The sequence below is a fragment of the Parasteatoda tepidariorum genome, chromosome 4 (assembly GCF_043381705.1).
Source record: "Parasteatoda tepidariorum isolate YZ-2023 chromosome 4, CAS_Ptep_4.0, whole genome shotgun sequence".
Classification (NCBI taxonomy): Eukaryota; Metazoa; Arthropoda; class Arachnida; order Araneae; family Theridiidae; genus Parasteatoda; species Parasteatoda tepidariorum.
Genome location: NC_092207.1, coordinates 4,174,408 through 4,189,933, shown reverse-complemented (window position 1 = coordinate 4,189,933; position 15,526 = coordinate 4,174,408). Strand labels below are relative to the sequence as shown.

Below are 15,526 nucleotides of genomic sequence, written 5' to 3'. Positions count from 1 at the left end.
GCTACTTTTAGTGGCAAAATCTAGAATATGAACGAAATTTGTTGAAGATTCCACAGAAATAAAAAATGCGGCTTTTTTAACTTTTATTTGTGAAATTGTATGCAAACACTCTTTTTATTTTGTGAATTAGTTTCAGATATATGGTGAAATGCCAAAATAACAATTATTATGTGGAACAAAAAAAATATTAAGGAACTCAAAATTTCAGCCACTCACCTCTTATTTTGAGGATCAAAAATCCAATTCTGTCGATCAAGCATATGCTTATTCAGACAAAAAATACGTTTTTATGTCTGATTTCATAACTTTAAATATCGTCAGCATTAATTAATCATCATAATTAAGGTACACAACACCAACCAATAGTACGTGGAAATCCGATGATTAGATTACAAGTTCTTCAACATTTTACATTTATTTCCCCTGCATTGTGCATTTTGCCACATTTATGGTATGTTATTGAACAAAAACAACGATGCAAATAACAAACACGAGTTTATGGTTTTAATTAATTGATTTTCTCAGATATTTTTGCTGATTGTTAGAGAGAGGAATGCTTTTTTTTATTTGAATTTTTTTATGGTGTAACAAGATGGGTTTGTTTTAACACAATATTGAATTTTAATAAAAACAATTTAAAACCATAATTATTTTATTTTTACAAATACTTTATACAGGAATTTAGCATTTTTATTTGCATAAAAATCTTGACAAGTAATTCACAAAACGAAAGGAGAAAAAAATCGACGTTACACTTGATGAACGGGAAACTCGCAATAGTTTGTCTGAGTATCATTGCATCAATGCATTATAAATTAATACAATAATGCTCAGAGTTCAATAATACTTAGACTCTAGNTGCGACGGATTTAAGGTTATGTCAAGGTACGTCTCTTGTGAATATCAATTGATTGTTAGGTTTTCTCTTTTGAAATTACTTTATGACGCATTCACATACATTATAAATACAAATACATTTTCCAGGGCGAGACGATGAGGCAACCACAAGAGGTCCACGAGGGAGAAATGCTCAATATTATCGTGATTACAGAGCACGGAAGCGAGCGGAGCAGGAAAAAGAGTCGTTGAATAGAGCTAGTGATCCTTCTAAGACTGCTGATTCTTCTACAATTAACGTCGCAGGTTGCGAAGTGTAACTTCTTCAGCGCGGAGGGACTCCACGCACTATTTTTTATGGTGTTACAAGATGGGTTTGTTTTAACACAATATTGAATTTTAATAAAAACAATTTAAAACCATAATTATTTTATTTTTACAAATACTTTATACAGGAATTTAGCATTTTTATTTGCATAAAAATCTTGACAAGTAATTCACAAAACGAAAGGAGAAAAAAATCGACGTTACACTTGATGAACGGGAAACTCGCAATAGTTTGTCTGAGTATCATTGCATCAATGCATTATAAATTAATACAATAATGCTCAGAGTTCAATAATACTTAGACTCTAGCATTATTGCATTCGTTTAGGCATTCATTTTACTCTTTAAAAAAACGTATTTGTTAACGAAAAAGTCTCTTTTGTGTTTCGAATATAAAATTCTTTTAAAACAATTCGGAGTTAAATGAGTTTCCAAATATCAAAAACTCTTTTCTTTTTTTTAAATTACCGAATAGAGCAATATTTTACAATTATTTTTTATTAACTCCTTTTCATTAACTTCTTAAAGTCAATAACTGCTTTTGGAGCATTAGGTTTGACTGAAAATAGAAAAAATTGAGTTTTCCCAAAATTCTATTTTTGAAGTCGGGGGTCGATTTTGCCCACACTTCTTCTAGATAGACCAGATATTGAAGGAAAGAATGTTTTTAGCATAGAATGAAACTTATTTTGCAAAACAAAATATGATCTAAAATCGTATAACTTTGCAAGAAATTCTAGTTTCAATTTTTCAATCCATCGTTTAGTTACTGAAAAATCGATCTGAAAGATGTGCAAAATTTCAGCGAAATTGTTGCATTCGTTTTTAAGAAACCATGACCAGGACAAAAATACTTTTTCCACGGAGTTCCCAAAAAATAATTCTCAAAGACAAAATTTTGTAAATATTTTGAAGAAAATTTTACAAAACATTGTTCCAATATTCTCCTTTTATATGTTTTAAGTTAGATTCAAGTATTACTCTTACTCTAAAAAGGATTTAACCTAATAATAATGCCCGACACGCAAATGTGGCCAATGAGGTAAAAAATGTACAAAAAATAGGTCCATTGATCAATTATTAATATTTTAACCAAGTATTTTCTTGAATTACCTACCGCTTTACCTTTAAAAAGGAATTGTGTTCTAGTTTAGAATTGAAATAAAAATAGTTGCACAAATAATATATTTCATAAGATAAAACCTTCTCATGTTTACAAAATAATTGTCAATAATAAAACATTTCAGTCACCACTTTTTATTTCTTTTAAAAACGAACTGTTCATTGAAAATAATACTAGACCCAAATGAGTTGAGGAAAGTATGTTGTTTTGCTGCTTAAATCCCATGCAATTCTTTACGATAAGATTCGTCTTATTAGATTAATCTTATCGTAAAGAGTTACATGAATAAGTTTAGTTTTAATTGACTAATCTTTAAAGATAAGTCTTATCTAAATATCCAATTTTAAAAATATCTTCAAATTTAATGCACCATAAAAAGATAACTCATTTGACATCTGGTAACGCATGTTTCACGATTTTATCAAACGATTTTCTCTAATGTTAAAAGCAGAAATTTAAAATTAAAAATAATAGTTTTGAAATATAAATAATTTAAGCACTATTTGTGCTTTATGTAGGTTGTTTTTTCTTTTTGTTTCTGATCGTATCCCTATGTTGCGTATAAAATCTTAACTCATGGTATAATTTATGATAAGAAATACTTAAAAAGGTTCTGAAAACGCAGTTTCGCAACTTTTCATTTTCTCAGTCTGTATTTTCAAATGAGCGTATAACAAAAAAACATTTTTAAAAAAATTGTGCACGTACTGATATGATTTACGAGAAAATGTTTTAAAAGTTGAAACTGATAAAAACAAATGTAAGAAAAATACCTCAAGTTTAATTGAAGATCGTCGTGTTTTAAGTACAGTTAAGTGATATTCGATTTGATTTTAAATGGCAGATGAAAGATTAAAATCAACTTTAAAAAATATATTGCGTTAAAAATTTCTGAAAGTATACTTAAAACATCAATGGATGTGCGTTATTTTATTACATATTTTTACAACTCAAGTTCTATAAAAATATGTTTGATTGTTCGTATAGTTCAAATATGGAACTCTTCTAAGCTGTTTCTCCTTCCTGGGAATAACAACACTGTTTCACTTTTTTTGGTACGTAAAGAATATTTAAAAATTAATATAAAAATAGTGTTTTCTGGAAAAATCTTATTTCTCTTGAATAAATTAATCTCTCATACTTTGTTTAGTCATATATGCTAAGGAAAAGTGACTGTTGAAAAATGTTTACACTACTATACAAGTTGACGAGCCTTTATAAGAATTATTGTCCTCATCGTCCGACTCCCCACTTCCTCTACGACGGCGTCTTCTTTCTCTCCTCTTTTCTTTTTCTTCATCGTCCTCGTCTTCATCTTCGTCCTCTTCCTCCTCCTCATCTTCCTCTTCTTCCTCTTCCTCTTCCTCAATCTCTTCTTCCTCCGCAACGCTTACGGGAGTTTTTGGTAGCGCATGTCCTTCAAAGGAAAAAAAATAAGTTCAGTAAATGTAGAGGTTCCATAATTTTTCAAAAGTGGGGCACCCTTGCTCACTATCGTATCAAGGCACCCCAGTCATATAATATATGTCCAATATACAAGAGCTGTATTTAAGTAAGGGCCGTTTTGTTGCGTACACTAATAGACGACGCGTGCGTCGCAAAGTGTGCTTGTGTCGTGTCTTGGCATTTCTTGGGAACAACTCTGCCCGGTTACAGCTTTGTGGGTAATCTGTATGATCAGCTGCGTGTCCTTAAAATGTACAAGTTTAACAAATCGCCCACCCCGTATAAGGTACGATCAGTGCTGCATTTTTCGTCTGCAAAAAACTCGCCTGCTGCATACCTTCACCGACAGATTTGTGAAGCATGCTGACAGGGAAATTTACTACTCCATGACAATGACTCTCAATTTTCACAGCTCAGTCCCGAGCTTTATTGGACTCTTTTGGCTGGGAAGTTTTGGACCACCCCTCATTGTCCCAGGGGTGACTCGCCCCTCATTGGGACTCGCCCAGACATTGCGCTAAGGAATTTTCATCTTTTCCGATGTTTCAAACATCAGTTTGGAGGCAACCAGTAGAACGATGACGAAGACGTGAAAACGGTCGTGACCTCTTGGAAATCGGAGCAGGCGGCAAGTTACCATAAAGAGGGTATTCTAAATCTAGATGTAAGGTATGATAAGTATTTAAGAAAAGTTGGCAACTATTTTTAAAAAAGAGAAGCGTTTATAGAATTTAAAAAAATTGTTTCATGAAAATGATCTTTTGTTTGGTTTTAAATTTCAAATGGTCCTTACTTCAAAAAAAGCCCTCGTATAATACTCATTATATAACTTACCTTTCAAGTATGAAAATCAAGTATTCTACAGATATTATCAGTTATTCTATCAGATTGTAAGAACTAAGGTTATAATATATATATCACACGATGAAAATTATTGATTACGAAACTGGCAAGTTAACCGTATGTGCAATCGTATCATCAACTTTCACCAAAAATTGCTCAAAAATACTTGTGATATAACAATCGCAAATTGCTCGAAAATATATGCAACTGTTTCTTTGAGCTGGAAAAAAATACCGTTAATTTAGAGCAACTCACACTTTGACCAATTCGGTTGTTAGCATTTTATGTCGTTTCAATTCTCTGTGAGTACGTTTACAATTCTAAATAAACATGTCGAAAAAAGAAATGTAGAGGATAATCGGAATTTTTCATTGATAAAATAGAACAATTTGTAAAAGTAACTTCTTTTATTTCAGTATTAAAATATTTTCGTAAGATGAGATAGCAAACTGAAACCGAACCAGCAATCTGCACATCATTATAATGGCGGTAAGGGCAAAAACTATTTTTTAGTGAAAATTCCTTTTAGAATTCGTTCTAAACTAATAAAATTAAAACTGACAATCGAAGTTTTGATTGCTGTATCTGGAAATAATTGTTGTTGTTGTCGAGGTCATTAAGGCAAGGGGTGTGATTATTATGGTTTTCAAATGGTGCCATCAATGACCAAGAATTCGACTTCTGCTACACCCATACGTCCACCCGTTTATAGGGCGAACCCATTCATACATACATTAATTCATCCACAGATCGTAATTTTGACCTAAACCAGAGAACTATCAATCTCCAATTCAGTAGCCCCAGAGGTATAACTTGTCATGGGAACATGGAGGCCTTTGTGACTCGACAGATCTAACGTGCACCAGTCACCATTTACTACACGGGGAGTCTTCAGCCGGCTGGATTAGAACTTCTGTTCTCACGCGCGTGAGTCCAACGCCCTACAAATCAGGCTATCCCGGCCCATAGTTTTTGTTTTTATATATTCATGATTTCTTCTGTCGAGAAACTTCATATAAAAATAATAACCAAATCAAGTCATAGACACTTTATGAGACCACAGGGTGGCACGAAACAAATTTTGCTAACTTTTACTTTATATTTTTGAAGCTGCAAAGTCTGTAAGTGACACATTAAATAAACAAATTTTTTAAAGTAAAAATCCCTGAAAGAAGAAAAAAATTCTCTTTCTACAAAAAGCGTAAAGATTCACCCCAAATCTTCGCTTGAATCTCTTAGTGGGAATGGTTATTTTTAAATAGTTAAGCGGTTAACTGTGAGCATTTGCCGATATGTTAGGCGTTTAATCTTTTAATTGTATGTTATATATGCAAATACCTTTTGGCAGGTAACGATGGAAAACTCTTGCGGCTTCTTCATTCGAATTGGCTAGAAGAAGCTCTTTGACCATGGGAAGTGGAAGATCTCTCACTTTACTTTTTTCGGCTATGTCCACCAACTGACCGATGTTCTCCTATTATTGGGAAAAAACAACACTCAATTACCAGGATATACCTTCCGTGCAAAGTGAACCAAAAAAAAAAAAGAAGGAAATCAACCTGAATAAAATTTATTCTAAGGATCGAATTTTCATGAATTAAGTCCCTATCTTGCTGATTCAAAGCGTTGATTTCAAAATGGTGCTGACTTTTAATTAAGTTACGGAAACAGACACAAAAAAGTCTCCTCACTAATTCTGACTGCGCAATGAGAACCACAACTTCCTGATATTGTGTGGGTGAAGATTTAAAATCGAAGAAAGCAGGCTTTTACATCTGATTTCACAGATAATTTATACATTTAAACCTTATTAAGTTTGGCACTTAGTGATTGGAAATTCGATAGTTAAAACAAAAGTTTCGCAAGGTAATTTTTTTTTGGTTCACTGTAAGCATAAATAGGACAGTGTTTAACTAAAATTACAATTTTTTTTTTTTTTTTTTTTTTTTTTTTTTTTTTTTTTTTGAAGTAGTTGAATGAAGAGGGAAATTTGAAACATTCGTTTCGAATGTTTCAAATTGTACATTCTTGATAGCTGATAAAGATTAAATGTTGAATTACTTTAATTTTTGGTTTTCTCACACTTTCTTTTTCTTTTTCCGATTTATTATTTTCTTTTGCTTTCGCACTTTCTTTTTATTTTAATTCATATTTGTTGCTAATTCAAAGAAATAATTATGTTGTTAATTTTTATCACATCAAGCTACAAAATCAGGTAAAATTATTTTATTCTTAATACTTAATTTATTTAACAAATTTTTATGCTATTTTAAAAGAAAATTAAAATTTTTTGCATGAAAATTGCTAAAGTTGGAAAAAAGTAGGAACTTAAGGTAGGAAAATTTTCCACTACACTTATAGATAATTGAAGAATAAAAAAAAGAAGAAATAGCCTGAAGATAAAATAAATAATCAGCCTAATTAATATCTATCACAAAGTGACAAAAGAATCAGTCATGAAATATTAAATTTTCTCTTACTAATTTTTGTTGCTGCCGTTGTTGGTTCTTTTTCATCAGTAACAATTCGACAATCATGCTTTGCTTATTTGGATCGACATTCTGAAATTAATAATAATAAAGAGTTCAAACAACAGTTCAAGGAACTTAAAATAAACAGTTCAAGAAAGGTTACTGAGAGAAAAACGGAGAGAAGAATAAGCTTGCCTACCCTTCCATTAATGCGAAATCCATTCATAAGCCGGGATGTTTGATTGAGAAGATCATCTTGCATCATCTGTTTCGTGCTCCTGCCTTTAGATTTGGCGATAGCCGACTTTCGAGGTTTCTGCTTGCCCCAAACTTGAATCACTATGTAGCCATCTTTCAAGTAGCTCAGTATCTTAAAATAATAAATTGGAGTATGTTTAACTGAAAATTAGCTTACTGTTCTGATTATCAGTGCATGTGTTATTTGATATTAGTAATTGTTATGCATGCAATCTTAAAAGCACTCTTCAACCTATTGTTCTTAATTCTAGCTAGATACAATCACAATGGGATATTCTCAACTCGAAAAGAAGACCGCTGATACACAGCCACTTAAATTGTAGCCTTAGCACTGGCTGGCTGCTTATAAACAAGATGGTGTGCGAACGTCGCAACTGTTGGGCCTATTTTGCTGTCGACTTCTTTTCATAATTAACGAAAAATTTATAGATCGTTGCTTTTATTTAGTTAAGTACTAATTACATAATTCAAAGGAATTCCTTAGTTAAGAGATTATTGCAGATGACAATCGATTATGAATCGATCGTATAGCGTATTAACATTTGATATGCTAGGCTTACTCGAAATAGAATGGGAAGAACAGTTGCTAACACAAACAAATGCCTCGTTTCAACAAACAAGCAGCATCGATACCCACAATGACGTCGCCTGCAGGTATCCAATTCAGATTTGTAGTTTTTTGTTCGAATAATTAATGCTTTCTGAAGAACAACTATTTAGTTCTTGTTGAAAACAAAACTTTTTAAACGATTTCTAGTTCAATCTTTAGTATATAAAAAGGTCGATAAGATATTTTATTTTATAAATAAATAATTATTGTGATTTTAATTTTTAAAAAAAAAATTTTATTCGAAAATTGTTTCAAAACCATTCTTTAAATAAATAAAAAATACCAGTTGAAAAAGTTTGTATTTATAAACAATTTCGGGTTATTTCAATTCGGTTAAATTTTAATGGTCTGTAGACCTCTTACACAAATTAGTAAAATCTTATTTCCATTTTATTTTATACGTTTTAAGAAACAATGCTTTTGTTTCTTTTGGTAAAATTGAAACTTCTTAAATTCCCAAATCATAATTATAAACTTATGACATCCACTCTATTACAAGCAGGAACAAACACTAACACGTTTTATATGTTTGTTACCTTAATTTCATAATACTAAAAGTGAATAAATACCTGTTGCGTGACTGGAGTGAATGAGAACATTTTACTGTGATGAAAATCGGGGTTCGATGTATCAGAGACTGTTTCGGTTACAGTGTCAGCTTCGTCAAAATAGACGCGGTATTTACAGTTGACATCCTGAAATAATAACGTCCTTATTTTACAAATTAAAAAGTTTATTTTTTTGTAAGACAACGTATGTTAATGTCATTTGGTCTCGCACTGTGAATTTGTTTTAAAATGATCAAGACAGAACTAGATCAGTAACTTGACTGTTGCATATATTTTCATTGCTAACCATAACATTTTATTAAAAATAGGCTGTAACAAAATATACTTAGCTTCTGTTGGGCGAGTAACGCCCTTACAGCAAATTTATGAAATGATATTTTTGCTTTAAAATATGAAATATGACCTATCATGTATAAACATTTTTAGTGTCTTTCAATTCAACTTTAAAAAATTGCAAGAAATTTCAAATCAAAACTATTAATATTTTTATTAGTTGCCTAATAGTTATTTGGGCATCTTTACTTCTCGGTTACAATAATAAAAAAGCATTAAAAACGTTTTATGTAAGGGAGAGAATTTAAAACAAATATTGTTTTATTTAAAAAAAAAAGTAGCTATTGAATTAAATAATTTCAAAGACACGATACCGTTTTTCACAACATCAAAATCAAATTTGTCATAGAATATTGCTAATGCTTAATAATATTAATATGTTCCAGCACATTGTACGTACAAAAAAATACCAAAAAAAAAAAAAAAAAAAAAAAAAAAAAAAANGAAAATTAAAAAAAAAAAAAAAAGACAGAAAAAGGTTATATCGAAAATATAGTTAAAAGCAACACCCTTCGCAACGTTAAAATATCAGTTAATTTAAATTCTTAATAAGATAACTCTTAATGTTTTGACAAGGCAACTAGAACCAGTTTCTTAATGTTGAAATTTAATAAGTAACGTAAAAGATTAGATGTTGGTAGCGTCCTCTGGATCACTAGATTTAAGATGTTACAACAAATTAAATTCAGGCAAGGAACAATCCTGTATATAGACGGTTACAATCGAGTTCAGCTTTGAAATGATCAATAAAGGGTTAGGTAAAGTGAATAGGTCAATGCATAAAATCACTGGACCCCCCATGAATTTCTACGAGTCCAGTAATTTCAAGCAAGAATATTTTGCTTATCAGGACTTTTCAGGCATGTTCTGATGTTCCAAATCTGTGACATCATTCGTTTCGAACTACACTGAATTTGCTTGAAATCATAAGACACGACCAAGCTGTAAGAACTCTTTCAAAGCTTCCGCAGGCTTGTGCTTTGTCAAAGTGCTGCCTTGCACCATTACAGATAGGAAAGAAGATTACGTGAAAGTAGACAAGTAACAGGGTTGAAAATCTTATAAATAAACTTGATTCTTGCATCAAGAGTAACTTTAATTGGCTCGTTTGTACAACTGCCAAGAAAGCATTATTTCTACGCTAAACAGTAACCTCGAAAAACTTTTCATTAAAATATTTTTTTGCGAGATTGAAAAGATAATTATAGAAGTTTTAAGAAATACAACATTGCTAATACAATCCATATAAAGTGTACATTAATATTTATTTTTTTTCGAATGACTGCATTGTTTGAAAATCTTTTGTTTTTGGTACGAATATTCATACGAACATGATGACAGTGGTTTTTCACTATCATATACTTATATAAATACATTACATACTTTATTAATATATTTGAAAAACTTGTCTTTATTAGTAAATAAATACAATATAAAAAATATATTTTTAGCTAATATATCAATGAACAAAAAAAAACAGACCATTCTGAATAACTTTTGATCTAATAATAAGATTTTCACGTTCTAGCACTCAATCTTAATGGTTCGAAAGGGTGATTTCAGAGATGCTAATTACTTAGTTGCAGACAGTATTTCAAGTTGCGACATCAGTCACAAAAACGTACTTCTGAAACAAACATACTTTTTTTCGATGGATTCGGAATTTTGACTCCTAAAATATAGAGGTAGAGGTTAGCCGCAATCTGGAAAATATGGTCCCAATTGTTTGGTCAGGAGAGCGATCCAAATTTTGGATCCCTTAATATTAATTTTTCCTTATGACTATTTCGCAATATCTGAAGAACTTTTTGAGCAAATCCAAAATTTTTTGCACACAATTATAAAATTCGTTTAACCAAAGATAATTCCATGCAAAAACTGACACTTAGCAAATATTTATTATTTTATTTAATAATAGTGGACAAAATTTTGAATTATAAGGTATACAATTTTTCCATCATTTTTATTAAAGTAATATCATTGAGCAAAGAGGCAAAATTAATCGAATAATTCCTGTGAAATCGAATTTAAAAATACAATTTTTCGCGCACTACCATACGATTCAATAACATCATAACATTTTCACTATTTAATGAAAAACTATTTTATTTTAATTTTAGTTTTTCCTCTTTTGGCTGATTCTCTATAAACCTTTTTCTTTTCTTCTGAATGCTGTGCATTTTGAATTCACAAACTGTATACACAATATGTGTGATAATCTTTATTTTTTCCATTTGGCGTAGAAAAAGAGATGGATTTGTTTTTGTCGAGGGTAATATTTGCATAAACTGTGTCACAAAATGTGGAAACAGAGCCCTGATGACTCAGGAGATACAACGTTCGCACCGGGTTCGAATCCCAACGATGGCTGGGCGATACGAATTCCGCATCCGACTTGCACCGAAGACAGTGCTGACGTAAAATAACTTCAGTGGTAGATGGATCATGGGATAGAGTCCCCTTTCCGTCAGGATAACCGAGGGAGGTTTTCGTGGTTTTTCTGTCCCTGTAACGCAAATTAGGGTTAGTTCCATCAAGAAGTCATCCTCGAAGGCAATTTTCTTCCAATACTTGATCCAGGAGTGCCTTTGTCTTCTGGATTGGGTTCAAAATTGCAAGGCTACGGAGTTGAACAATAGTAGTCGTACACCAAAAAAAAAAATCGGGTCTGCTATTCAACGACGGTTACAAAAAATTTTTTTTTGAAAATGTAGAAACAGTTTTATATTTCGGGGTTGTTACGGAAATAATGTCTTCATAACAGTCTTTGTCATTCACCTAATGATACAAAGTATCAAAAGTATAAAAAGTAACTCTTACCGTAAATCTGCTAGGAATGCCTCTACATCCATTAATTTTCACAAAAAAGTATAAGTTTCTGCCCAGGAGCTCTGTTTGCTTTTCGACAAATTGATCGTCTTGTTCTGTATATTCTGCACCCTCATCTGAGCAAGGAACTAATTCAACCTGTGTAAACGCAGTTTTTATTATAAATCAGATTAAAATACTGTATGAGTCATTTTATAACTTCCATCATTCAGCGAATTTATTATTTAGCGTTATTGTTGTTATATAGTGAGTATTAAAAAAAGTTTGGAAGCGGTCAAATATTTAGGAACGTATACGTCAGATCCAGGCCTTTAGCCAGGAGGGGGGGACCGTCAGGACAAAACACCCCCCCCCCGAAATTCTGGGATTCAAACTTTTTAGACTTTCTTTGAGCCTCTCGGTAAAAAGAAAAACAAAAACTGTCGAATCAAACCTTTTATTAACTAACTTTATTAAGCATATTTCGAAATATTCCGGTTTGTCCTAAAAAAGTAATCGAAAAATTTTCTTCAAATCCCCGTCACATGTCTTTGTAAACTTTGTTTACAAATTGATTATAATCATTATTTAATATTAATTGAAAAATAATTATTATGCAATATTTTTTAATTACTAGTTTAACTTTTACAAACAACAGAATAAACAATATTTGTTACAATGTTTTTCCCCTACTTTGCATGTCTGAAACTGTGCTTGCTTCTTACCATATCCCCCCCCCCCGAAAAAATATCCTGGCTACAGCCTTGGCTACGGCGAAAAAAATTGAATCAGTCTTATTCAAAAGTTTTTAAGATATATTCAATGGTATCTAATTTAACCTCCCCCTTTGAAATATTAAATAAGAATCTCCATTTTTTTTACTACAGATTGAGATTTGCTAAAACATGCAACTCAATATGGCTTATAGGTTTATGCATTTTTCTACAGATGGCGCTGTAACTAGAAGAAAATAATAATGAGGAAAAACTATTTAAAAAGACGATATTTCGAGACTACAGGTTGAAAAAAAAAAAACATGCTTAAATGTTTCTGTTTTCTATTTCTTTCAAGAAATTATCTAATAACATCCGACTCGCTCCTTACAATGTTTAATTGATAAGGGTGTTTATGTACAGTGCACGCACACACGCAAAAAAAAAATTTAAAAAAAAAAAAAAAAAAGAGCACTTTAAATAACTTTTGAGCTAGTGATTGGATCTTCACGTGCTAGGATTCAATCCTATGGTTTAAAGGAGTAAGTCACTGAGGCACAAAATCTAGTAGAATGCTGGTCTTTTGGAAAAGTAGAACACATTTTCAGAAATTATAAACCGAAGAGAAACAACTTAAAATTCAAAATTTTTGAGGGATCAAGTCAATCAAGAAATGAGAGGTAGGGATAGCCTGGTTGGTAGGATACTGGACCCATGTCCAAGAGTTCGTGTTTCTAATACGTCGAACCTGTTTAGTTCGAATCTCACGGAAAAGGCGAAAAATTCGAGAAAAAGAGGTTCGAGTTATACAGGTACTATAAAAAATTAAATTTAATTAAGAAATTCTATTAAAAGTGCTTTGTTTTTAGTTGAAAAATATAGACATTTCTTTAAATTAATTATACCACATTACGCCTAATTACATAACAGTTTCTTAACATACATTTAACACTGAAAATAATTTTCCAATATTTTTACTGATAACCTTATTTGCTTCGATTATTCCTTGAGGTTAGAAAGATCGCAAATTCCTCGTAGATCGTTTTCTATAGTTCACTTTAAAACTCTTAATTATCCTTTGATCCATTGGTTGCAATTTCGAGGTCAAAAATGATTTTCTATTTTTAGCTTTCTTATCTATGTTAAAAAGCTAACCCCTGATGGTCACTACTCATTCATTAACCCCTCACTTATTGCCAGAATCATTGTATTCCTTTCTAGTTAAGGAAGTGCAGGGGTAGTGATTGAAATTCCAAGAAACACCCCCAACCTGTTCATCCCTACCTCCTGTGGATTCACGAAATTCATCTCTGTCTACGAGTTCTGCTGATAAAGAATGTTTTGACATTTGTGCTCTATTATTAGAAATTCGAGAAACGAAGGCTTTGAAAAAAAAAAAATTTCGACATAAACATGGAAAATACATTGATTTTAGACGGTAAATGTAGGGGAATTTTAAAAATTTCGAGATATAGAGGTTTTCGAGATAAAGAGGTTCGAGATAAACAGGTTCAACGTATTGGTAATTGCTGAATCTTTACATATTGCTCTTAAATAGGTTTGTGTTGTAGCAGCCAATAAATGTTGTGACGCTCTAGCGCAGGGATCGCCAAACTTTTTTGATCATCGACCCCTATATAATTTTTCGAAATCTCCATCGACCCCCACAAAAGTAATTTTCTGTTAATTAAAATAAAACTCTATTAGATACTGTGTTTGTACATTTATTTTATGATTTTAAACATTTATTAAAGTAATAGTACATTGTGTAACAATAGTTTTATGAAAAATATATTAATATTGAAATTTAAATACCTTATTATTAAATAATAAGTAATTATGCATAAGTAGATATAATAAGTAAAGTAACTAAAGATTTACTGCTTCTTGATCAATGAGATGGGTGTGCCTGGTGTTTTTTTGCAAGGTTCGCTATATTGGGTTCAAAATTGGTCAATTTTAATTTTCGTCAAAATTGGTCAATTTTGTAATTTTCGTAAAAAAATACAAAGTGTGCTATAGTTTTGTCGCGGGCTGTACTAATCCATATTATTAATGCTTACCTTCTTTTTTGTGCATTGATAATTAAAATTGATATCTAAACCAAACGAATGGTTTTATCGAAACAATAACTAATTATCCAAAACTATAAAAGTTTTAATAATGACACTGCAAATATTCAACACAGTTTGCAAAGATAGCTGAAACTGCGTATGATATTTGCATTTGTAACGTCAATGCTCGTCACACGTGACATTTGGACAAGCGCACATATGCATATGACTTATAAACTGCGCTGAGTTCGTGCCACTGCGCGGTGGTACGTAAATACTTGTTTCACCCCAATAAATATACGTTTATTAATTTATGTTTTACAAAGAAACTGATATAGAGTCAATTATATAAAAAATTCACAAATTTTACATACTTAATTAGGTACGTGTGATTTGCGTATTGAGAACTGTTTTTTTTTTCCGGCCCACAATCGACCCTTCCGATTCGGATCGACCCCCATTCGCCCCCCTGTCTCACATCGACCCCCGCTTTTGTTAAATAGACCCCTGGGGGTCTATATAGACCACTTTGGCGACCTCTGCTCTAGAGCTTAACTTATTTCAGCCATAAAATTGGGTACAAATGGGTTATTGGAGGTGTTTATTTGAATTTGTAGCATCTGAATTTATTAGTTACTTTGAAATTACTGAAATTTATTGGTTGCTTTGATAATGTATAAGTTAAGTTATAATTCACAACACAATGATCTTTTTTATTCACTGTAAAGAGAGACCAATATGCTAATAAAATGAAATAAAAGACATTCACTACTTACGTTAATTATTCCAACATCTGTGCCTTTGTAGTTGATTATCTCTAATTGTTCCTTCAGTTCAACCTAAAAATATCATTAGATGTATTAAGGTTCATTTTTTAGGTGTCCTCTTGTCTTATATTTTTAAACCCTTGTCAAAATTTGTTTTCATGAAATAAAATTTACGCATAAAATATATTTGAAATTATGTTCAGTGCTATTCATTTATGTTCAAAAATATAAAGAGTGGTTGTAAAACTACAAGATTTAATCTTTTTTCGTTTCGACTTAAATAACATGTTCTTAGTTACCGGAACACATTTCGAATGGTTCAGAATGTTTTGTTTTAGCTCAAAATCAAGACATCTGTGGTTCTAAA

General features: G+C 31.4%; 1 protein-coding gene across 7 annotated transcripts in view; it reads right to left on the bottom strand.

Annotated features, from left to right (window-relative positions):
- Nucleotides 1–1,249: 1,249 nt before the first annotated feature.
- Nucleotides 1,250–15,526, bottom strand: part of LOC107445372 (kinesin-like protein KIF28P) — a 61,960-nt gene continuing 47,683 nt past the window's right edge. For 6 of the 7 annotated variants that reach the window (XM_071179348.1, XM_071179350.1, XM_071179353.1 and 3 more), the window contains 7 exons: nt 15,169–15,231; nt 11,638–11,784; nt 8,485–8,610; nt 7,247–7,417; nt 7,057–7,137; nt 5,915–6,050; nt 1,250–3,704 (listed from right to left, as the gene is read on the bottom strand). In XM_071179348.1, coding sequence (XP_071035449.1) covers nt 3,475–3,704; nt 5,915–6,050; nt 7,057–7,137; nt 7,247–7,417; nt 8,485–8,610; nt 11,638–11,784; nt 15,169–15,231 — 954 coding nt within the window. In that variant the 3' untranslated portion in view covers nt 1,250–3,474. The remainder of the gene's footprint in view (nt 3,705–5,914; nt 6,051–7,056; nt 7,138–7,246; nt 7,418–8,484; nt 8,611–11,637; nt 11,785–15,168; nt 15,232–15,526) is intronic. The other variant, XM_071179351.1, reaches the window with a different exon arrangement.